General features: G+C 52.3%; 2 protein-coding genes across 3 annotated transcripts; one reads left to right on the plus strand and one right to left on the minus strand.

The window, feature by feature from the left end:
• The first annotated feature begins 494 nt into the window (after positions 1–494).
• LOC130519316 (basic helix-loop-helix ARNT-like protein 2) lies at positions 495–8,828 on the plus strand. 2 transcript variants are annotated; one of them, XM_057022656.1, is made up of 17 exons: positions 495–930; positions 3,217–3,315; positions 3,402–3,440; positions 3,515–3,556; positions 3,627–3,784; positions 3,867–3,949; positions 4,021–4,113; positions 4,213–4,327; positions 4,397–4,543; positions 5,246–5,483; positions 5,841–5,947; positions 6,017–6,167; positions 6,231–6,283; positions 6,364–6,475; positions 6,615–6,705; positions 6,854–6,941; positions 7,012–8,828. In XM_057022656.1, the coding sequence occupies exons 3-17, from the start codon at positions 3,421–3,423 to the stop codon at positions 7,167–7,169; spliced, it is 1,656 nt and encodes a 551-aa protein (XP_056878636.1). In that variant the 5' UTR covers positions 495–930; positions 3,217–3,315; positions 3,402–3,420; the 3' UTR covers positions 7,170–8,828. The 2 variants fall into 2 exon arrangements, with proteins under 2 accessions (XP_056878636.1, XP_056878637.1); XM_057022657.1 differs by having other exon boundaries at positions 496–930; positions 3,217–3,333; positions 3,515–3,784.
• Positions 8,829–9,356: 528 nt separating this feature from the next.
• Positions 9,357–17,424, minus strand: zgc:162331 (uncharacterized protein LOC793007 homolog). The gene is made up of 5 exons (XM_057022687.1): positions 16,622–17,424; positions 12,099–12,290; positions 11,748–11,901; positions 11,070–11,255; positions 9,357–10,420 (listed from the first exon to the last, which is right to left on the minus strand). Exons 1-5 carry the CDS (start codon positions 16,908–16,910, stop codon positions 10,093–10,095), a joined length of 1,149 nt encoding a protein of 382 aa, XP_056878667.1. The 5' UTR covers positions 16,911–17,424; the 3' UTR covers positions 9,357–10,092.
• Between the last annotated feature and the right edge of the window lie 5,986 nt (positions 17,425–23,410).

Consider the following 23,410-nt stretch of genomic DNA (forward strand, 5'->3'; position numbering starts at 1 on the left):
CATCGGGATCTACTGCCTGGAGTAGATCCAGTAGATTACTGCCTCTGTGGTCCGTCCCGAAGATCTGGCCGAACACAGACGTGGGACGTTGTAATCCTAAACTCCACTAACACTAGCTGTTATTTTAGAGCAATGTACCTTTTTTTGCGACCTTAAAAATAAACTATGGTGGTCATTATCGAAAGAACTTATTTGCATAGCGTATAACCTAAGTTAAATGTAGTTATTTGAGTTCTAATGTATTTAACTAGGTTCGTGTTTTGAATGATTACTAATTGGATATGCTTCAGGCTTTTAAAGTCAATAAATATAGCCAAGGTCAATAAATCAGGACGTAGCAAACCAGAACAGAGTGAGACCTCCTGTCGATCGCTGCTGGGTCCGGAGAAGATTCGGATCATTCATGAGTCACGTCGCTCGGTGACGCGCGTGCGTGTCTCTTTCAGGTCACGTTTGTGGAGGCAAAACTGAACCGAATCAAATCGAATTATGTACGTAAACATGTCAATCGTGTTAAATGCTGATCACTGACTGGGGGAATCGCGTCCAAGAAGCAGGATTATGGCGGGAACAGTTTGTTCTCGTGCCCGGCGACCCGAGGTTGATCATTAATAAGAGTGACTTAAGTCTCTGGGCGACTAAAGTCTCTTTATTGTAGTTTTTAACATTATTCTCAGTGAACTGAACTAGTCTAAACATGAATGAATCAAATTTGCTGAATAACTCCCCACCCGCCCCGCCCACCGTGCGTGGAGGAGGAGGCTGAGGAGTTAAAAAAATGAAGTCAGTGCCCCCCCCCCCTCCATCCTCGGTACTACTACTACAGCTGGCTCACATGCACGGCGGCACCCCGGAGCCACCGGGCGGACCGGCGTGAGTCTGTCGGCATGTCGGCCGGCGGCGCTGACGGGACGGCGGCCAGGCCAGCAGGTAGGAGCGGCAGCTTTACTCAATCGGAGTTAAATCCCCAACATACAGAAACTGGGTTTACACGTAAAAGTGTCTTCTAAAGTCACTCTGTGGCAGCGTCACTGTGGAAAAGCGGAACATTTGTAGTTTAATTCGGACTTCTGATGTTTCCCGGAGCGGCTCCGAGCGCCGCCGCCGCCGCGCTCGTCGCCTGCATCGGCCATTGTCAGACATCAGTCCCGGTCCTACCGGGAGCGCGCACGGAGGACCGGGGACTGTCAGTGGGCACCTCGCCAGGTCACGTGATCGCGATGGTTTTTGTGGAATTATTTTAGATGTGTGTTAAACTGGTCCCGGCTGCGTGATTGCAAACAGATTTTGTTTAGCGACTTTCAGCCAGTTTGGTTCCAGTAATGTGGGTCAGTAGATCAGTGGAGCAACGCTGCCCATAGCGAGCAGCAGGGGGCGCCGGGCCCCCGCAGCTCCGGGCCCCCGCAGCTCCGGCCCCCGCAGCTCCGGGTCCCCGCAGCTCCGGGCCCCCGCAGCTCCGTGCTGCGGTCCTGGAGCCTGAGCCAGCGAACCTGGAAGAACAAAAGCTCTTAAAATTTGTATTTTCATCCCAACACAGAACCGGAGGAAAAGAGCTTCCTGTTCAAAACAATCGATCACTTCCGGTGACTGTTTCAAATCTAAAAGTCGTAATGAGGTCGGTTGGCAAAATTTCTGACGTGCACCCCCCCCCCCCCCCCCCCCCCCCCCAAATATGCTACAATAAAAATGAGAATGGGACATAATAATTGGACAGATGATCTTGTCATGAGAGTCATTGAAAGCAAAAGGTCGAAGGTTCCGTGTTTTACCAGGTTTTAGCTGCACATGAAAACTGACGCATCATAATCAGAACACTAGTGACGTTCTAACGTTCTAGATAAACACTAGAACCTTGACAGATATTTGAGATTCATGCTGGAATTTGTCATTTCTATAGTAATTGTATTAACTCATTAGTTTTAGAGAGGATGTTATTTATGACCCCGACGGATCCTGCTGACATCAGAGGCTCCATAAGAGACAACAGGAAATAGGAATTCACATGTCAGGTGTGCAGCTGTTACCATGGTTTCAGGACGGGCTGGTATCCGTCAGCGTTACACCTTTGTGCAGGAACATCAGGTACAAATGTGTGAAAAGTCTCAGCTTTGTTTGTGCACGTGTGCATTAAAGCGCGTCGAAGTGCAACATTTAACCAACGACGCTGCGCTCACGTCTGACCAGCGGACCGACACACGCTCCGGCCGGCGGCGTCTCCTGATGCTGCCGCTGACGCCGTCAGGTGGACACGCCCACTTCGCAAAGGGCTGGTGACGACACGGAAACATCAGTGACGGGGGGCCGGGGGGGTCTGGGGGGATTATCTCCTCCTCCAGCAGAACCAGAAAACACGGTTAAAAAGCAAATATTCAGCAACAAAAGTGGAAGAAAAAGGTCGGATCAGGATGGAAAATGGAAAAATAAGCTGTAAAATGCAACGTTGTGTTCTCCTGATTAAACCACCTGCAGAGGGAAACAATCCTGAAACCACAGCTGCTTGTTGTTGTTGTTGTTGTTGTTGTTTTTACCTGTGCAACACTTGTAATGTGTCCTCAACCGTCCAGACCCACAAGTGTCCCAGAAGGACATCGTTAGGGTTGGACAGGAGAGCCTGTGAGCGTGGGTCCGGTTCCGCCACCAATGTGGGTCGCTGGTGCACGTGGAGGCGCTCGTGACCTCCAGCGCTGCGTTCTGGCCCAGTAACGGCGTCGGAAGTGACGGAGAGAAGTAGGTCAGCGTTATATAAGAGGCCGCACCAGGTCCTCCGTTAGCGGGTCGGCGCCGTCAGCAGAGCCCCGACCAGCCTCACCGGGTCAGCAGCTTCCTGTGGGAGGTGATCCGACCCCCCCACCCAGACCCAAGCCCGTCTGATGTTAAAGGGCAGCTGAGGGATGGATGGGTTGAGCCTTTGAAGACCAGGTCAGGTGATCAGCTCTTCTGTGATTGGATGCGTTAATGTCACTGGTTCCATCAGACATCCGGAACCTTCTACGTGGGCGGGAGGTCGGGTCAACAAGGCAGCAGCCGTGCACACCTGTAGGCTCCCATCGAACTACTGGAACATTGGAATTAATGATTAATTAACCATTAATGAGCTCTGATGTTGTGCTGCTCTGTGAGCACATGAGGGTCATGTTGATACGACCTCTGAGAGGGTCAAGGTCGCCAGGTCCCAGAGGCCGTCTCACCTCTCTCACTGTTGCTTCCATGTGTCAGACGCCGAGGAGGAGGACGTGGACGCACTCTGCCAGGCAGGATCCTCGCTGGCGGTGGTGGAATTGCCACGGAACGGAAGGGGGGTGAGGCGGAGGAGAGGTCAGGCAGCGCCGTGGAGTAAGACGCCACCTTTGGTGCTTGTGTTGTCCTCCGGAGCATTAAAGTCTTCTTCAATGACTTTCCAGGCAGAGCGCCGACGTCCAGATGGAGGACGAGCTCACCAGGTGCCCGACCGCCCTCCGTGCACGGCGCTCCACAGAGGACGCCGGGTTCTAACGTCTGGCCCGTCTGTTTGCAGATCTGAAGGCGAGGACCAGCAAGTCAAAATGAAGTGCTTCAGGTTGACCCAGAGCTCCTCTCTGATGCCAGCAGCTCCAGGAGAGACGCTTCATGTCCCTTTGCGTCTGCAGGGAACCTCACAGCCAGATCGAGAAACGCCGGCGGGACAAGATGAACACCCTCATCGAGGAGCTGTCGGCCATGATCCCGGCCTGCCAGCACATGGCTCGGAAGCTGGACAAGCTGACGGTGCTGAGGAAGGCGGTGCAGCACCTGAACGGCCTCAAAGGCAACCGAGCCGCACGCTCCAGCCCGGCGCCGCCGGCCCGGCGCCGCCTCCCTCCTCTGAAGCTCTTTGTCTCTCCTTTCAGCTGGGAGCAGCAGCACCTTTCCGCACCCCCCCCACAGGCCTTCCATCCTTCCCCACGACGAACTCCGACAGCTTCTGCTGAGGGTGGGCAGCCCGCCGTTACCGCGGCGACCCCATTCTCAGCCGGTTAACGCTGGTTTCGCTCTGTCCGCCAGGCTGCAGACGGCTTCCTGCTGGTTGTCAGCTGCGACCGAGGGAAGATCCTCTTCATCTCCGAGTCCGTTTCCAAGATCCTCAACTTCAGTCCGGTGTGTGAGCAGACCCGAACCGTGGTCACCACGGTTGCCATGGTCACCAGGTGTCTGTGTGAATGTGTGATTGTGCTGCTTTGTGGTGTGGCCCCACAGCTGGAGCTGACGGGCCAGAGCTTGTTTGACTTCATCCACCCTAAAGACATCAGCAAGGTGAAGGAGCAGCTGGCCTCCTCGGAGCTGCACAGCCATCGCCTCGCCGACGCCGCCGGTGAGTCTGACCCACCTCCTCAGAACCACCCACCCCTCCGCACCGTTGATCTCATCTTTCCGTGTGCAGCCGGGGTTCCGGTACAGGCGGACGCCCCCCTCAGACCCTCGGTCCTGACCACCGGAGCCAGGAGAGCCTTCTTCTGCCGGATGAAGCACAGTCGGGTGATGGGGAAGCACGACAAACACGCACTACCGAGCACTTCGAAAAAGAAGGGTGAGTCTCTGCCGGGTTCAGTGAAGACCCGGTCCGGTCGGGACCTGTTTGTGAGGGGGGGCAGTGCTGACCCGCTGAGACCCAACGCAGATTATTTCTATGGCGACACATGAGCTGGTTTCCACTGAACTTCTGCTTGACTTGGCCTGTTCTGGATGGTTTCTGTTCTAACTGAAAGGTTTAAAACCCCCAGTTACTCTAGTTATTCTATGATTAAAAACATACAGATTAGAACAGCTCCATCTCTTTGTCGTTATTGTAAATTCAGTGTGTGTTTTTTTAAAATAGATGCTTTGTAAAAACCATCTTCTACAGAATATAGGCCACTGTTACGCGTTGTGTAACCGCGAAGAAGTCGCCCCAACATAGAGGCGTTGTTGGGGCGATGCTCCCACCTAGTGGTCAGTTGTAGCAACTACACGTCAATAGAGAATAGAGATGTAAAAGCATTTTCTCATTTTATGTCTTTATATTACTATATTACTATACTCCGAACAATGAACAATTATGATATGGTGAAGCTCTGATGAGCTTTGCTCGTTCTCAGTAACCAAATTAACCAGCAGAGGGCTGTTGGCCCCCCAGGTGAAATGATTAATGACTGGTGTACAACAAGCTGGTCTACGAGCTGATGTGTGAGACGCTGATTTTGGTGACTGAGGGACGTCTGGACACCTTTCCTACGAGCTGCTGTGTGTGTAGATGCCTACAGGTACTGTACCCTCCACTGCACCGGATACATGCGAAGCTGGTTGAGCAGCCAGCTGGACGCGGAGGGCGACGCCGCGGACAAAGACACGTCCAGTCCGACCTGCCTGGTGACGGTGTGCCGCCTCCTCCCGCCCGGCTCCCACCACCCCCCCAGAGACGTGCCCGTCAAGCCCGCCGAGTTCATGACGCGTTGCGCCATTGACGGCAAGTTCACGTTCGTCGACCACCGGTGAGTGGAGGTGCGTCGCTGGGCCGCCGGCACGTTAGCAGACACGCTCGCCTTTGTGGCGAGTGCACGGTTCCACTGAGAAATCGCCGGCGCCGGCGTGTTGACGCGGGGGGGATAACCATCTGTCTCTGCCGTTGTTTCTCAGAAGGAGCTGTGCATCTTGATGGCTTCATATGACACTTCTTCATTTGTTTTGGGAAGTAATTTCATACCACAAGTACAGTGAAACCACTTCAACTCATACCAGTTCTCCCAGTACCCATGTGGGGGGGGCTCATCGGGCGCCGTCGTGGCGGACGTGGGTGTGGAGGCAGCAGAGAGCAGCAGCTCACCGCTCCCTCCATCTTCTCTCCGTAGAGCCACCGCTCTCCTGGGATATCTGCCGCAGGAGATCCTGGGAACCTCCTGCTACGAGTATTTCCACCAGGACGACCTGCAGCACCTGGCGGACAAACACCGGCAAGGTGACGCCGCCGCTCTGCACCTCTGCTCACAATAAACGGGCCCAATGTTCAAGCGTCCCATCTCCGCAGTTCTCCGAAGCAAAGAGAAGATCGAGACTTCGTGCTACAAGTTCAAAACCAAACAGGGCTCCTACGCGTCGCTCCAAAGCCAGTGGTTTAGCTTCGTCAACCCGTGGACCAAAGAAGTGGAGTTCATAGTCTCCTCAAACAGGGTGATTCCGTAAGTATGGACGCAGCCACAGTGACCTACTGATGGGTCTGTTGACGGGTCCTGTCTCAGCAGGGGGTCCAACCAGCCCAGAGACGAGGAGCCAGGCAGCTCTCGAAGCTTCCAGGGTAAGACACGTGCACGTGTGTCCTCTGGCTGCACGTTGTGCTGCTGCTAACATGATAATGATGCGTGTTCGTGTCCCCAGAGGACACAAAGCACATCCCGGAGATTCCTGGCCTTTCCACTGGTTCTGGTCCGATGATCTATGCAGGAAGCATCGGGACCCAGATAGCCAACGAGCTCACAGACTCCTACAGGTGTGTGTGTGTGTGTGTGTGTGTGTGTGTGTGTGTGTGTGGTGTGTGTGTGTGTGTGTGTGTGTGTGGTGTGTGTGTGTGGTGTGTGTGTGTGTGTGTGTGTGTGTGGCCTGAACGCTCCTTTTATCTGCCTGAGCAGGATGAACTCGTCTCCGTCCAGCGGAGCCGCCAGCCCGTTGGGACCCCCCCAGGACAAATGTCCCCTGACGTCCCCACAGCCCGTCCAGAGTGTGAGTGTTCAGCTCAGACGCGTCGGTTTAATGTTTGACCTCAGGTTTAATTGGACCCATCGTGTGTTCACTCAGATTTAGTGTCTTTATAAGTGAAGCTACATTCTGTAGGGACATGGGTTGTCCTCATTGGACACATCTGTTTCAGGCGTCCAGCAGAGAGGAGACAACAGGCGGCTCATCAGAGTCCAAGTCTGACTCGGCAACAACAGCCAGCGCGGCGTCCGAGAGCGCAGGTAGCCACAGAAGCGTGCGAGATCGCTGGGAGACGGTGCTGATTGTCCATCCCTGCTGTCTCCCGTCTAGGTGAGCCGTCCCAGGGGGTCTTGGACAACATGGTGGTCCCAGGACTGAGCACCTTCAGTAGCGACGAGGCGGCCATGGCTGTGATCATGAGCTTACTGGAGGCAGATGTAAACATGGGACAATCGGTGGACTTTGAGGACTTGCACTGGCCTTTCTAGAGGGTGGACGCGTCCCTCCAGGTCCTCGAGACACTCTGGTGCCATTTCTGTTGCCATCTACCCAACGCGTGAGCATTTAGGTTTTCATTGCGTGGCTGAACCAGCCCGGCCGAGGAGGTCAGAGCGACACGTCCCCCCCGGACATCAGAGGGACGAGAGGCTTCCAACAGCAGGACCGCTGACGCTGTCCAGAGGAGAGGAAGACTCCCACCCCCCAGAGCTGCTAGAAGTAAACCCCCAACCTTCGACCCTCCGGTCCCCAGTGTCCGCTGGGTTTGTGGTCGAATTCTTCGGTTTATATTTTTGTCATTTTTAAGTCCCATAAAAATGCGTCTGTGTCTCGTCTGTCTGGCGTCGAGTCCAGTGGACATCAGAGGCTGCAGCGAATGTTTAGGATATTCAGATGTATGGAACAAGGTCACGTGACTGACCGGCTGGTGGAGCTCAGCTCCGGATTAGAGGATTATTTTAAAAGACTTGAGAAAAGATGCTGAAAATATCGATTCCGCTCAATGGCGCCACAGTCGGGAGCGTCTGCCTGCTTCTCCTCGAGAAACGTCCTGTAAAGTGGCGCCTTGATGGCGTCGCTGTGACTGCGAGTGGACGAATACTTGAACAAGGACCCAGGGTCCAGGGTCCAGGGTCCAGGACCCAGGACCCAGGGTCCAGGATCCAGGACCCAGGACCCTGGGTCTCCGATCGTGTCTTTAGTGTCAGAGGTTTAAAACGGCCAAAGCTGCTCACCTGAACATTGGAGCATCATTCCAGTAACGGATCACTGGGATCATTATGGGATAGATGGTGGACGAGGGCGTCTTCCTGCCTGTCTCCTGGAATGTTCATGAATGTCCCACGAACACGACGGGATTTTCCTGTAAAACCTCTTTAATCATCTCCGTTATAAATACCTGTAATAGATCCTTTCAGCAGCAAACCCTGGTTATTACAGGCTGAACCTCACGCACGCGCGCACGTACGCACGTACGCACGCACGGATCAGAAGTGAACTTGAATGAATCTGCCTGGAGGAAGCCAATGAGGAGCTTCCTATTCAGGATCGAGCACGCTTTGATCACTGGACTGTCTCCATCTTCTAGAATGTAAAACGTGAGTGAGCTGCCTTGAACTGTTGACTCCTGTTGTCTCATCTCGATGTCCAAACATCCAAGTAGAATCTTCAGAGACGAGGGTCAGCGGAAAAAGAAAAAGAATACAATAAACAATCAAGGCAAAATAAAAAAAACATGAACATCTGATTCTTCACCGTGCAGTAGCGTTGCTGGCCGACAGGGGGCGCTCTGGCCTCTGGCTTCCCTTGGAAGTTTTCACCACCTTCATTTTTCGCCTTTAACTTGTTCTGGACTTTGTCAAATTGTGGGTCGAGTGTCTGTGTCTCGGAGCAAAGCGTCTGTGTCTCGGAGCAAAGCGTCTGTGTCTCGGAGCAAAGCGTCTGTGTCTCGGAGCAAAGCGTCTGTGTCTCGGAGCAAAGCGTCTGTGCTGCAGCACTGATGCGTCATTGAAATAGACACAAAAACATGTAAAACGTTGTCTGATGGTAGAAAACAAAGCACAAATATCTGATATTTGTATTGCGACTAGTCATTAATGTATCTGCTGTAACGTGGGAGGAAGTAAACTTTTTTTAGAATTTGTGTTAAATCTCTTCTTCTCTATCTTTGTGAGGACTTTCACAGACATGAGGCTTTCCCCACCCCTTCACCCTGACCTCTGACCCTTACCATCTCCACCCCCTGACCTCTGACCATCCTGACCCTGATCATCCCCACCCCCTGACCTCTGACCCTGACCATCTCCACCCCCTGACCTCTGACCTCTGACCATCTGCCCCCATGACCTCTGACCCTGACCATCCCCACCCTCTGACCATCCCAGCCCCTGACCCTGACCATCCCCACCCCCTGACCTCTGACCTTGACCATCTGCCCCCATGACCTCTGACCCTGACCATCCCCTTGACAACCAAACAACAAACCCTGAGAATAAAATGATCAACAAACCAAAACCTCTTGCTAGTTACCAAAGTTGAGCTGAAAACCTGTAAAAAGAAGCGCTTGCTTGACCTTTGACCCAGCAGGCCTCTGCTGGACTCCCTGGGTTGGTCCAGGTATGAGCTAATCTTCGGTCCATTCCTCTCATCATCATCATCGTCATCACCACCACCTGCTGTGAGCTCCATCTAAAGCCTCTTTATTCAGACTTTATAACAGTCTTATTATCACACAGGTTTAGTAACAGGAGACGTTAAATCCTGGCGTTAGAAGATAAAGTGCAGATTGTTTCTATGTCTAAGTCGTTGTTACATTACAAATAAAGACCCACAGCTATGAATGGACATTAAATGGCTTCATGAGTCAGCTAAACCTCCACAGTGGAAATAATAAAAGTCATTTAGTGCATGTTTGCAACAATGTTGTCCAACATATTCTGAGTCCCAGTGACCTTTCACCACAAATTATTAACAGACGTGATCAGTTCCAGGGTCAGTTTCATCGTTAATCCAGACAAACGCCGGCGCCAGTTCGGCCGCCCCGGCCTGGGGAACGTCTCCAGGATTAAGACCTGCAGCGCTAGAACACCGTGTGAGGTCGTAAAGTTCAGGATCGAGCCGCGTTGCTCCCACGGATGCTTTTGTTAGCAGGTTTTGTTCAAAAAAGTCACCGCCGCTGGGAGATGTGAGCTGCCGAAGCAGTTAGAAGGATCAGCCAACACTTCAAAGGTCAAACGTCCGTCATCCCTCGTTGGCTGTTCGGTTTCATGGCCGAAACTCACCATGGTGCAAGTCAGAGTCAAGAAACTGTCCTCACTTCCTGTTGAGTTCATATGACAGGAAGTATGCAAGCAGGGAGCTAAAGCATCGACGGCTACAGCTCCTCTGCCTCTGTTGGCCCAGGAAGTGGAGAAGCTACTGCCACGGCCGCTGAGGGGCTGGGTTGGGGTTGGGGTAGATGGGCGCTGGCGTGGGGTGGGGATAGGCGGGCGCGGCGGCGTTGGGCGGATACGTCGGGGTGGGATACCCCGGCATGATGTGGTGCTGGCCGTGGGTGGACACGTGGGCGGGCGAGGAGGTGGTCGAGGAGGGCGGCAGGTGGAGGTAGAGCGGGGCGGTGGGAGCGGAAGGGGCAGAGGGCGCGGTAGGGGTCGCGACCCTCTGCAGGACCACGTGCGGGTAGAGCTGAGACTCGGAGCGGTAGAGGCCGGGCATGGGCACCTTCAGGAGACTCTCCTGACTCCTGTGTGAAGAACAGTAAAGTAGAATTTAATGTTTGTTTATTGTTCCTGGCCAGAGGCCCGGCCCGGGACGTGGTTGCTAACGAGGGGGCTCCGATCACAACCCTTATTTCCCTCAGTCTTACACAAATGAATGTTGGGCTTTGCTCACCTCCAGCCTCCTTCACTCACACCTCAATGACAACAGAAATGTTAGAATCTATTTTAAGATTTAAAGATCCCGTCCTGCTTTTATTTAGCTTAGCTTCCAAAGCTGCTACAGTCTTTCATTTCTTATCCAGGAATCCTTCAAACGACACCAAGGAAAGACTCTAAAAGTCTGATTCATTTTAATTTATTCTAAGATTTTGTCAGTTATACAAATATTCACAGGTTTTTAATTCTCTTTTACTTTGGCCCATCAGACCGTCTGTGTCAAACCTGTGGGTCGTGGGCCAAATGTGGCCCATCTCATATGTCTCTGTGGCCGCCACAATTTTGATCTTTATCATTTATCTTTATCTTTGTTACATTAGGACATTTTTTGTAAGTTTTTTCTCATTTCTATCGTGAGATTCACTTCTCAGCATTTGCAAATGTGTGAAAATATGCAACGATGGCATTTTTTACTGGACGGCGTTCCAGACAGACTAAAGAGTGTGGCCTCTTCACCTCTGGTATCCTCTGTTCTCGTATCCACCCAGCCCACCGGTCAGGTAGAGGGGGCTGTCAGGGGCCAGGCGGGGGTTCATCCTCTGGGAGAGATGAAAGATCTTGGGCGGAGGGAAAGATTCCCACTCCCCCTCTTCCCTCTCCAGCCAGCACTCGCTGCGGCGAGCAGAACGTTTCTCTCTCCGCCTGAAAACCACAACTTTACTGCAGAATTTGTCTCTAATTTACACATTTATTTATATCATCAACCCTCATCAAAATTTACATTTGTCTGATCTCATATTAATGTGTAATTTTTAAGGTGCTTTCACACTGGGATAAAACAAAGTTCCCATTTCCCAGTTTGTTTGCACAGAGAGCATCTCAGAGCTCAGGAGACCTTCGTGGGCGCTGATGTTTGGTATGATGATGATGTTTATCTGCTTACAGAGAAGAGTTTAAGAGCTAGCTGGTTGATATTGGGCTAACGGGGGTTTTAAACAACTGCTTTGGCTTTTACTTCATGTACAAAATTAACAAATACTTCATTATAAATCTTTGCTTTAAAAGTCAACCAGAATTTCAACCACTGTTTCACAGGCCAAGATCTTGACTTCTTCCTGCTGATTTAAAAGAGTTGCTCCCATTAGCCTTTAGCTACTGTGATGCTAACTCTCTTTTCTCTGCCTCCAGCCATACCTGCTCCGTCCCTCCTTCCTGGCTCGGTCCCGGCTGGATCGTTCCTGCAGGCAGCATATGAGGAAGGACAGGGACATGGCGAGGATGACGATGCCGCTCACCACCGAGGCCAGCACGGCCACCCGAAGTCCTCGATCCTCAGGTCTGGGAATTGCTGCCCGGGAAAACAAGTGAGTTTTAGAGGAAAACAGAATTAGGAAATAGCTTTGAAGCTTGATACGCAACCACACGTGAGGAATGAGAAGAAGAACCAGCGCAGGGACGTAGCTCAGAGGCAAGAGCAGCTACTGGGAGCCACAAACCTCCTGAAGCCAAACATCTGCTCCCAACATTTCCAGTCAGGCTGCCCACCTTCGCAGACGGGCAGGTAGTTGCTCCACTGCGGCTTCCCATTCTGAATGTGGCAGTAGATCTTCTCGCTGCCGACCAGCTGGTATCCCTCTCGGCACCAGAAGGTCAACACGCTACCGATCGACACGCCTGTGCCGCTTTCTACGTAGAAGGAGCCCCGGCGTGGTGGCAGGACGGGGACGCAGGACAGACCTGGAGGGAGACAGCCGGCAAGACCCAGCATGCTCGTCAATAACGGGGTGATTGTTCAGAGGCCAAAACAAGATCGAGTCTCGCTGGTCATGTTGTCAGAAGGTGTGTTGCAAACCTTCCCTTCTGACTGGTTCCCCTGCCGTCTAGCTTATGCTAAGCTAGGTGCATTTGTGCTTACAGATTTTTGCAGGCTTTCAATCTTAATAATCCTTCCCCACCATTAGCACCTAGTCAGGCAGTAAAGTGGAGAGCGGGAGGCGCTATTTTTATGCTTGTCATGTTATGTAGCCTGAACGTTCCCGTGACACAGCAGCTATTGTTAGAAGGAGCTGCAGGGATTTCTCCCGATCTTATGCAAGTGTGCAGCAGCTCGGCAGTTGTGTCCCACAAAACAAGCTTCATTCCTGCATCAAAGGATGGCGTGACGTCCTCCAGCTCACCCGTATCGCTGCAGCATGAAAGGGCTGCTAATTCGCTTTAATTCGCTCGGTTCTTGAGCTCAATGCACCAACGTTCCGCAGTCAACAAGCAACAGTCAGGAAGGTCCTGAACAGCCCGAACAGCCCTCACACTTCCTCCAACGCGCACTCCTAACGGGCCGAGCTGTTGGCCAGGCTGCTGCACGGTGTTCCTGTCTGCTGGAGTTGACCTGCGTTCCAACGTTTGAGGAGGTTTCGTTCGACGTGTCCAAGAGGTCCCGAATATTGAGGTTTACCCCAAATCAACAGGAAGCTCAGAGGCGCTGTTAGATGGGCAAATACAGAAGCTGAGTGGTGATGCTGCACTGTACTGAGGCAGGATTAGGGTAAGCTGTGTGTGTGTGTGTGTGTGTGTGCGTGTGTGTGTGTGTGTGTGTGTGTGTGTTGTGTGTGTGTGTGTGAGAGAGTGTGTGGAGGGAGATGTGGTCCCTTTATAGGACCCTGTGAACATGCAACCTGCTCTATGCTGATGAGAGGTGACAGATGGGAGGAGAGAAAATCCTGTTCTTCTATGTGAAGAGGACCCCCCCCAACAACACACACACACACACAGACACGCACACACACAGAGACACGTGCATTATGGGTACAGCACAAGGATGATCTAACTTTTAAGGGGAAACTAAAGGCTGTTCTGTTCTCTCTGGATCACCACAGGAGCAACTCTTTAAATGAGTTTAGCTCATCCTGACTTCCTGTTTATTGAATGAGATTTGTGTGTGTGTGTGTGTGTGTGTGTGTGTGTGTGTGTGTGTGTGTGTGTGTGTGTGTGTTGACTCTTTGCTGTTTGCCTTCTACCCTGTTGGTTCAGCTCCCTTCTCAAAGCTTCTCCGTCATCCTGGAATTTTACCACCCTCGTGGAGCAACCAGACATTTAATCTGCACACTTTCATGAGCTGTTTTTTCTTTTTATTGTTTTGTGTGAGTGTCCAGAAAATCACCCTTAAACAAAAGGAGTTAATGTTGTTTTACATGTAAAATCTGCTTCTGTTGCTCGCTGAGTGACGTGCACTTCAGCTGGTGACCAGCAGAGGGTGCTGCAGCTGTCTCATTCACGCACACTGTCTCCTTATAACAGTGCACCTATATATTGTATACATACGCCATGAAAGTAGTCCCACTGCGGCTCCAAACGCCGCAGCTCTCTGTGGCCAAATCGGAAGATTCCGATCAAATGCAGACTTGTGAGGGAGTTTAGAGCCGGTAGTTCATGCACACCGGTGCACGTTGGACGGGACCTTAACTGACCGATGCAGCGGCCTCTTGTGCCGTGCAGGTGTCCCCAGGCTGGCAGCAGGTAAATATAAACGTGTGTGAGTGCGATGATATCAGACTCTAAAAGTGTTGTTTGAAGCTAATGGGAGATGGCGTTCTCCGTCTGGTTTCTCCCTCTTGTTCCTGTCTGACTCTTCACGTTGTTGATCTGCCCTCCAACAAGCCTCGGACCTCCTCCTCTTCATCACCGGATCTATTTCTGTGTCGCATCACTGATGGGCTGCATCACAGCAGATTATCTAATCCCCCCCAGGCTCTCGCTCACACGCCGCTTGATTATATCAGCTCCTATGGGAGGACGTGCACGTTTGTCCCTGATACGCATGAGTGCTAATGGGTAAATGCTAACAGGGTGAAATTAAAAGGGCAAAGTTGAGATGAAGTTGTGATATTAAACTGTATCTTCTGGGGGAGATCCTTGCTGGCAGCTCCGCGGTAATGGAGCTCTCACTGGTGTCTTGATCTGATTGAGGATAATCTGTTCAGGACATGATGGATGAGTTTGAGCCTGAGGATCCAACGACTACTCAGTAGATTAACGCTAGTTTGCCTTGTTGGGCTGCCAGAAGAGCGTTAACAGGCTCAGACCAAAGCTCAAATCAACGTTATTATCATCTTCTTCCTCACAAGAAGGCGCTTTCTGACGTGCCTCAGTCCTGTTTCGGTCCTCCAGCCCTTTTGTAAGTGGCCGTTCAGCTTCAGCCACCGTTGGGCAATAAAAAAGCAGCTTTATGTTGCGCTCCCCCTTAGCGACTTTGTTCTGTGAGCGGTTTTAAACCGTGGGAAGGTAATAATGAAGTTGAGCTGCAGCCAGAAGCCGTATTGGATTGACGGGCGAAGCCAGAAAGAGCTCATTGTCCGAAGCTTTCCGAGCCCGTCAGGCTCAGGAATGACGAAGGTCCCCAGAATATCTGCCGGGATCACGATGCTAACACTCAGGCGCTACGCCACAGTGCTGCTGTATTTTCTATAAGAATCCTCTTAAATTTGTGACGCTACCGTGAGACCACACACGTGTGCATCTGTATGTTTCTGTGTTAGCATGGCATCACCAGGATTCCCTGTGCTAGAAATAGCCTAGAATAGACAAAGGTAATTAGCTCTACTTGTCAATTAGCCAGATTAACGGCAGTGTAGCATTTCAGCGTTTGGTTGACGGAACTATCTAAATAAGCAGCTTACTGCTGCCGTAAGGATGAAACCGGACTTTCCTTTCAATTTTTGCACGTGCGTAGAACCAGATGCACAGCACAGATAGGCTAAGCTAATGAGCAGCCTCTAACAACGATGCAGAAGGTTTAACAGTCATTCAGTCTGGATCGCTGTGAAGATCAGTTTGGTCAGATTAGGAGGGAATTCAGGGGTTCAGGGATTAACGTTCCCGATGATTCTTATACTCACCGTCGAGGTCAATAGGCTGTGTAAGAGGGTTGTTGCTAACACTTTGGGCTAACCCTAACCATAGCTCACCCGCTACATGCCAGAGCTTTACCAGGATCTACCGACACCAACATCAGAAGATGAAGAAGAGCAGCTGTTCACATACAGCAATTATAACACTGTAATAACAGTGGTGGATCACCCGAGGTCTCTTAAAGCTGCTGCCTGAAACAAGAAACTCTGTCTTCCCCTAAACCTTTAAGAAGTGTGTGTGTGTGTGTGTGTGTGTGCGCGTGTGTGCGAGTGTGTGTGTGTGTGTGTGTGTGTGTGTGTGTGTGTGTGTGTGTGCGTGTGTGATTGTGTGAGTGTGTGTGTGAGTGAGTGAGAATTAGGCACGTGAGGCGTGCACTGTCATCTGCTGTGGGCTATTCATGCGTGCACGTGAGTGAACATGGGCTGGTGGGAACCAGAGAAGAAGAAAAGTGGAAATAAATGTGGAAATAACAACAATAAAATATGGCAATAAAATATGAAAGGAGAGGAGAGGAGGAGAGGAGAGGAGGAGAGGAGAGGAGAGGAGAGGAGAGGAGAGGAGAGGAGAGGAGAGGAGAGGAGAGGAGGAGAGGAGAGGAGAGGAGAGGAGAGGAGAGAGGAGAGGAGAGGAGGGAAAAAGGCAGCTCCTGCTCCAGAGGAGGTGAAGCCAAGCAATTGAAGCTGCAACTTACTCCTAATATTATAAACTTTTTAACTGGTGCACACACACGCACACACACACACACACGCACACACACATACACACACACATACACACACACACACACACACACACACACTCACACACACACCAATGTGTCCTCATTAACAGGAGGCCTCAGGTACCGTCCAGCTCACATCTGGACCCTCAGCACAGCTGTTATTAAAGACAATGAGGGAAGGGTAACACTGTAGTTACCATGACAACGAGCACAAACAGCCCAGTTAATTGCTGACCGTTAATTAAGGGTCCAGTTCTGATGAACATGCAGCTGTTTTGTCTTCATCAGGAGTCCAAAAATAAATGAGTACAATCATCAAAGCATCAAAATGCAGCTTTTATCTTTTGACTGAAGCGCAGGTTTATTCCAGAACTCAGCAGAACTTCTGCTGGTCCCAGCAGAAGTTCTGCTGGTCCCAGCTGGTCCCAGCAGCCCCACTAACCTGTGTAGTTGCTGGTGCTGCTGGGAGTCGGACGGTCCGTCGGACTCTCCGTCCGTGGCGCCGTTGGTGTCTGGACTTCAGTCTGTAGGTCCGGTTGCAGCTGGATGGTGGTGCCGGTCCAGTCCTCCCACGTGGCCGTGGTGCTCCGTTCGCCCTCTGGAGCCGGCGTGGAGCCTCCGACCAGAACCAGAACACTGAGCAGGAGGCAGAGCCGCCTCCAGAGGCAGCTGGCGGGGGTTTGAGGGTCGGGTCTCACGGTCGGAGGCATGAGGGCAGCGAAGAACTCCATCAGGTGAGAGAGCTTCTCAGAAGCTCACCTCCGAGGGGAGAAGGTTGCTGGTTCTGTCCTCTCGTCTTCCTTGGACTGTCCTCCTGAGAGACGTGGACGCTGCTCCTGAGAGACGTGGACGCTGCTCCTGAGAGACGTGGACTGTCCTCCTGAGAGACGTGGACGCTGCTCCTGAGAGACGTGGACGCTGCTCCTGAGAGACGTGGACGCTGCTCCTGAGAGACGTGGACGCTCCTCCTGAGAGACGTGGACGCTCCTCCTGAGAGACGTGGACGCTGCTCCTGAGAGACGTGGACGCTCCTCCTGAGAGACGTGGACGCTCCTCCTGAGAGACGTGGACGCTCCTCCTGAGAGACGTGGACGCTCCTCCTGAGAGACGTGGACGCTGCTCCTGTCCTCTCACACACATTTGTGTGTGAGCTGTGGCTCCAGCTGCAGTCTGATGTCTCTCCTCTCTGTCCCACCACTCTGCTCTGCCCTTCCTTTAACACCTCCCTCCCTCTCTTACTCCCTCCCTCTCTTACTCCCTCCCTCTCTTACTCCCTCTCTTACTCCCTCCCTCCCTGAGCTCCAGCTGGGCTAACTAAGCTCTTGCGTAACAGCAACTCATTTGCTGAGCTGTGCTGAGCTGGAACTCATGCAGCTTTAAGTCCTGATATTCCTGGTTCTGCTGGTTCCTCCCCTGCCAGCTCTCATCATGGTTCCCCCAGCTGGAGGTCAGCGCTGCTCAACCTGGAACCAAACATGAGTCTGTGAGGAATCAAACCCCCAACAGTTCCAGGACCAAAGGCGACCTGTTCAGGTGGAGCAAAGGCAGCAACGTTGCCTTAGAGAAGTTCCCAGGAAACCAGTTTAACCAGTCAGGCTTCCCAACTCTCCCACATTTCTTCCCATAACTGCTGCTCCAGGATGGAGTTCCTCTGGAGCTACGGTCCAGTGGAGGAGCTCCGGATCTGTCTACGTTCCAGCCCTCGGATCTCCAGGACAGGCGGTGGAGATGGCCGGTGGACTCAGCCTAACTGTGGCTCAGACTGAAGGTGGAGCCAATGGAGCCAGTTGAGGAGGTTCAGGCATCTGGCCTGGGGGCTCCTGTCACGGGTGGGGGGGGGGTCTGCCTGTGTGACGTGCACAGGTGGAACACAACAACCCTGATAGCTCTTGTTGATGGTGCTGCAGCCAGAAAGTCCGAGCAAAAGACGTGAATAATTGATGAATCCTGGAGCAAAAATAGGATCTAGATGGAGAGATAAAAGAAAAGAGGGAGAGAGTGATTAAAGAGTGAGACGGGAGGGAGAGACTGGAGAAGAAAGATGGATGAGGAGCGATCCAGCACTTTAGCAGGAAAAGATTTTGATTTTTACAAAACCATTTTTATTTACAAATCACACAGGGACGCAGAAAGCCCTGTCTAGAGACACATAGAATAACAATAAATAAATAAATAAATAAATATTAAAGGAGCAGCAAGTACAATTTATCCCACAAGGGGTTGTGCAAAAACCAAGCGGTTGTCAATGACAGTGCATAAAACATTCTCGTGGCACCATATTTCCTGGAATTTGTCGAGGTCATTTATCATTCTGTAGAAGTCAAACTCCCACCTCAGCCTAGACCGTACGTTACAGCGCCACACAGAGGCGGCCTCCCAGTCTCCAGATTTGGCCATTTTGTTCTTCCTTGATATGTAAATGGCCATCTTGGCCTCACCACAAATAAAATTTAAGAGCTGCCACTTGTTCCGAGCAGCCTTTTTGTACCCCGCACCGAAAATAAAAAGTCTAGATGAAAAAGTTTCATTAAAACCATTAAAAACACCTTTCATCACCTTAAAAAGCACAGTGAGTCTCTCACACTCACTGTAAGTATGGAAAACGGTTTCCCGCCCGGGACAAAACGGGCACCGGTCCGACACAGCATTGTTCATTTTTGAGAGGAGAGCGTTCAGGGCGACGGCTCCATGCAGGATTCTCCACTGGAGGTCCCCGGTCCTCTTCTTCAGGGGGGGTTTGTAGAGCACCCTCCAGCAGGGGCGGGCACCATCCCCTCCCAGTCGATCAGCCCACACGCTGGTGTTCCTGTTCGACAGTCCTCTCCTGTTTAGTACCCTCACGCAGTTGTTGTATATGGTCTTCTTATCGATTGCTGCCAGGGAGAAGGCCTTTGCTGGTCTGAGGAGAGGACCGTCTAGATTCCCGAGGTGGGCAACCAGCCTGATCTCCGGGAAGGGGTCCTCGCTGTCGGGTTCGGCCCCCTGGCCGTAGTCCTCCAGAATACGCCTCTCTCTCGTGCTGAGTCTGTTCCTCCATAACCGGAGCACCCCCTCAGCTGCCTGGGTAGAGCGGATGCCTAGCAGGGAACCCACTGCCTCCGCACCCGTTAGGTCTGGCCCTGCCACGGCCACAACGTGCTGGAGGAGTAGGGTCCGGGTCCGCCACAGTGCAGCCGTCAGCCTCGGCGGGGCTTCGGCCGAGACGTCCAGCCTGGCTCCGTGCACCGTGGGTTCCCTTAGCAGCCAATACAGAGATTCAGAGCTGGTTCTTTTCTCAACTTTAAAAAGGGCCCATGCCTTAACAACACTTTGATAAAATGGAGGCAGCCCATTTAACTTTGCAAATTTAAAGTCAGTTAAAAACAGAGCATCATCCAGCCCCAAGTTACTCACCCGTCTGAAGACACATCTGGCCACATCTCTCCACATTAGGTCCGCCGGCCCTGTTAAAAACCTCTGTACAAACTGTATTCTAAAAGCGGCGGTCCTGCTGGCCAGGTGGATGAGGCCCTGTCCTCCCTCCTCTCTGGGCAAGTACAACACCCCCTGCTGGACCCAATGCATGCCGTCCCAAAAGAAGGCCAGAACTCTTGTCTGCAGTTGTGCTAGTAGCCCCGAGGGTGGCTCCATGCAGCTGAGCCGGTGCCAGAGCACAGAGGCCACCAGGTTATTGAGGACAAGAGTTCTGCCTCTGTACGACATGCGGGGGAGGAGCCATTTCCATTTTTGAATTTTTCCGTCTACCTTTTCTAACGTGTCGAGCCAATTTTTCTTTTCAGTTTCTTCATCCCCAATAAAAATACCGAGGTACTTTAGGCCGTCCCTCCGCCAGGCAAGGTCCTGGGGAAGGACCGGCAGGCCATTTGTCCACCTGCCAACGGCCAGGGCCTCACTCTTCTGCCAGTTGACCCTGGCCGCGGACAGGCGGTTGAATAAAACTGTTAAATTAGATAAAACGTCTACGTCCCTCTGGCTGCGCACCACTACTATTAGATCGTCTGCGTAGGCAGATAAAACAATTTTTCTGTAAAAGGACGGTAAAAACAGGCCATCCACGTTTGCACGGACCCTAGAGAGAAGGGGTTCGAGGGAGAGAGCGTAGAGCATTCCAGAGAGGGCACAGCCCTGCCGGACGCCTCTACGCACTCTGAAGGGAGCACAGAGACTGCCATTAAACTTCAGCATACTCGCAATGTCACAGTACAGGACGCGGATCATCGCTATAAAGCCAGGGCTGAACCCGAACCTCTCCATCACCTTCCAGAGGAACTGGTGTTCAACCCGGTCAAAAGCCTTTTCTTGGTCTAACGAAATGAGACCAGTATCAACGTCCAGTGATCTGGAGACTTCCAAAACATCTCGAATTAGGTGGACATTATCTCCTATGGACCTGCCGGGCACACAGTAAGTCTGGTCCCGGTGGATGACCTGCTCCATAGCCTCTCTGAGCCTGGAGGCTAAGGCCTTGGACAGAATCCTATAATCCAGACACAGCAGAGACACAGGGCGCCAGTTCTTAATCTCCTGCAGGTTGCCCTTTTTTGGCAGGAGGGTGACCACCGCTCTCCTGCAGGACAACGGCAGGGAACCCGCGGCCAGGCTTTCGTTAAAGACCTCCAGCATGTCGCGGGCCACAATGTCCCAGAAGGTTCTAAAGAACTCTACCGTGAGCCCGTCGACACCTGGAGCTTTCTTTCCCTTCATCCCGAGCAGTGCGGCGTGGAGCTCGTCGAGCTGCAGCGGCCTGTCCAGCAGCGAGTTTGTCTCCTCAGAGACCCGAGGGAGGCCCCCGCAGAACTCGTCGAACAGGCCATCGTCGCCGCAGTACTCGGTCTCGTAGAGCGAGGAAAAGAATTCCACTGCTCGCCGTCTTATCTGGCCCGGCTCCACGAGTTCCTGCCCTGTGCTCGAAAACAGTGAATGGATCATTTGGTTCTGCCCGCGCCTCCTCTCCAGGCCAAAAAAGAAGCTAGAGGGAGCATCCATCTCCGTGATGTCCTGTATCCGGGACCTGACCAGTGCACCCTGTACCTGATTGTCCAGCAGGCTGGCCAAGGCCATTTTTTTTGATTGGAGGGTTTCAATACACCCTCGATCTCCCGTGGAGCTGCCAATCGCCTCTAGCTCCACTATCTCCATCTCCAGATCTTTGATCGACCTGCGTGTGTCCTGCGTGGCATTGAGAGTATACTGCTGGCACAGGAGCTGTATCTCTACTTTTCCACGGTCCCACCACTGTCTTAAGCACGTAAAATCGGATTTTCTCTCTCGAAACCTCAACCAGAAATGCCGTAAAACATCTCTAAAACCATTATCTTGGGCTAAACTGGAATTAAAATGCCAGTATGCACTCTTGGGTAAAATGTTCTTCATGGCGACTTCGCCTAAAACCAACGAGTGATCTGTAAAACCGACTGGCGTGATGCTACAGCCCCTATAAATACTAAAATGATGTCTAAAACAATAAAATCGGTCAAGTCTGGCCGAGGAGATTCTACCTTCACTCGAGCGGGACCATGTGTATTGCCTGCTGTCCGTGTGCATCCTCCTCCACACATCCACCAGGCCATGAGAATAGGCCAGCTGTTTCAGACACTGTTGTGAGGCTGGATGGGGCTCTGCATGGTCCCGGTCTAAAAACGACTCGGTGCAATTAAAATCCCCACCAAAGAATAATAGATCGTCCCCACAACCATTTAAAACAGTGCCGACTTTTTCTAAAAAGCTCTTCCTCTCTGTACCGTTGGTGGGAGCATAAATATTAATAAAAACAAAGGAGTGGTTTTGGAGGCGTGCTTTTACCATCAAACACCGTCCCCTCACCACATGCTCCACCTCCAGGGACGATGGAGCGAAGCTCTTCGAGAAAAGGAGGCCCACTCCACCGCTGAGGGAGGTGTTGTGGCTCAGCAACGCCTGCCCTTCCCACTCCTTCTCCCAGTCTGCTTCATTGTTCCGGTCGCTGTGGGTCTCCTGGAGGAACATGACATCAACTCGTTTTCTTTTTGCTGTGTCGAACACTAGCGCCCGTTTCTTTGCGTCCCTGGCGCCGTTTACATTCAACGTTCCCACTCTGAAAGTGTGCATATTGAGGTGAGGTTTAAAATCAAAGACAGTAAAAAAAACAGCCAAGGAAACATCGCAAGTCTTTTCCTTATATGTTGAGCTGTTTCCTCGCTTTGCCCATATGCTTCTTAAGCCTGAAGATTTCAGGGTTGGTGAGGTCTGACGTGGCCCTATGTTTGATCAGGTGACTTGCCGACTGGACGAAGAGGAGCATGTCGGGAAAATGTTTTTCCAGAATAAGGCCCTTCATGCCCTTGGTCTGTCTGAGGAAGTTACTTAGCATGCTGGGAGGGTACAAATTGCTTTCATGCCCGTCTGGCATTGTATCGGATAGCGAACTGCAGTCCGACATGGACTCGCAGTCGCTGGTGTCCGTGCCAGCGATTGCATCCTCCAGCCGCCCGGTTTTACTATCTCCCTTATCTTTCATCGTGCATTTTCGCTTGTTGCGCCGCTTCGCGGGAACAAGCCACCACTCAGACACACCACTAGCGCTCTCACCTGCGCTCACTACTCCCTCACCTGCGCTCACTGCTCCCTCCCCTGTGCTCACTGCTCCCTCCCCTGTGCTCCCTGCTCCCTCCCCTGTGCTCCCTGCTCCCTCACCTGTGCTCACTGCTCACTGCTCCCTCACCTGTGCTCACTGCTCCCTCACCTGTGCTCACTGCTCTCTCACCTCGCTCCCCTGTGCTCACTGCTTCCTCTCCCAACTCACCAGCCGCTATCCCTGGCACCCCAAGTTCACCCATCACTTGACTCACTCCACCTAGCTTACCTGTTTGGATCGTGTCCCCAGTCTCTCCTGCTTCACCCATTTTTCCTGTTTCACTCATCACCTCACCATTTTTTTCCAGTTCATTCAAATCACACACACCATCAGTCATCACGCCACTCAAATCACTCACCACCCCAGTTAAGTCCACCTTCCCCCTTGATTCACCACCACTCCACCACTCATTTCCACCACCATTTCAACACTCTCGCTCCCTCCACTCACCTCACTCTCACACGCACACTCGTCCCGCTTCTCCGCTACCGCCCCGTCCGGGGCAGCGGAGCTCTCCTCCGCACTGAGCCACCGACGCCTTGCCGCCGGAACGGGCCGCGGGGCCGGCGGTGCCGCGGGCGCGGGGCGGCGGGCCCCGCCGCCGGCGCGTCCGGGGCC

Source organism: Takifugu flavidus, chromosome 22, assembly GCF_003711565.1.
Source record: "Takifugu flavidus isolate HTHZ2018 chromosome 22, ASM371156v2, whole genome shotgun sequence".
Lineage (NCBI taxonomy): Eukaryota > Metazoa > Chordata > Actinopteri > Tetraodontiformes > Tetraodontidae > Takifugu > Takifugu flavidus.

What these genes read in the sequence shown, in the direction of transcription:
- LOC130519316 (XM_057022656.1), top strand. Translation starts at nt 3,421, where the DNA reads ATGGAGGACGAGCTCACCAG. An exon ending in GAGCACTTCGAAAAAGAAGG is followed by an intron (nt 4,544 to 5,245) that starts GTGAGTCTCTGC and finishes CTGTGTGTGTAG; the next exon opens with ATGCCTACAGGTACTGTACC. An exon ending in GAGCTCACAGACTCCTACAG is followed by an intron (nt 6,476 to 6,614) that starts GTGTGTGTGTGT and finishes CTGCCTGAGCAG; the next exon opens with GATGAACTCGTCTCCGTCCA.
- zgc:162331 (XM_057022687.1), bottom strand. Translation starts at nt 16,910, where the DNA reads ATGGAGTTCTTCGCTGCCCTCATGCCTCCGACCGTGAGACCCGACCCT. An exon ending in CAGCACCAGCAACTACACAG is followed by an intron (nt 12,291 to 16,621) that starts GTTAGTGGGGCT and finishes GTCTCCCTCCAG; the next exon opens with GTCTGTCCTGCGTCCCCGTC. An exon ending in AGGAAGGAGGGACGGAGCAG is followed by an intron (nt 11,256 to 11,747) that starts GTATGGCTGGAG and finishes TGTGGTTTTCAG; the next exon opens with GCGGAGAGAGAAACGTTCTG.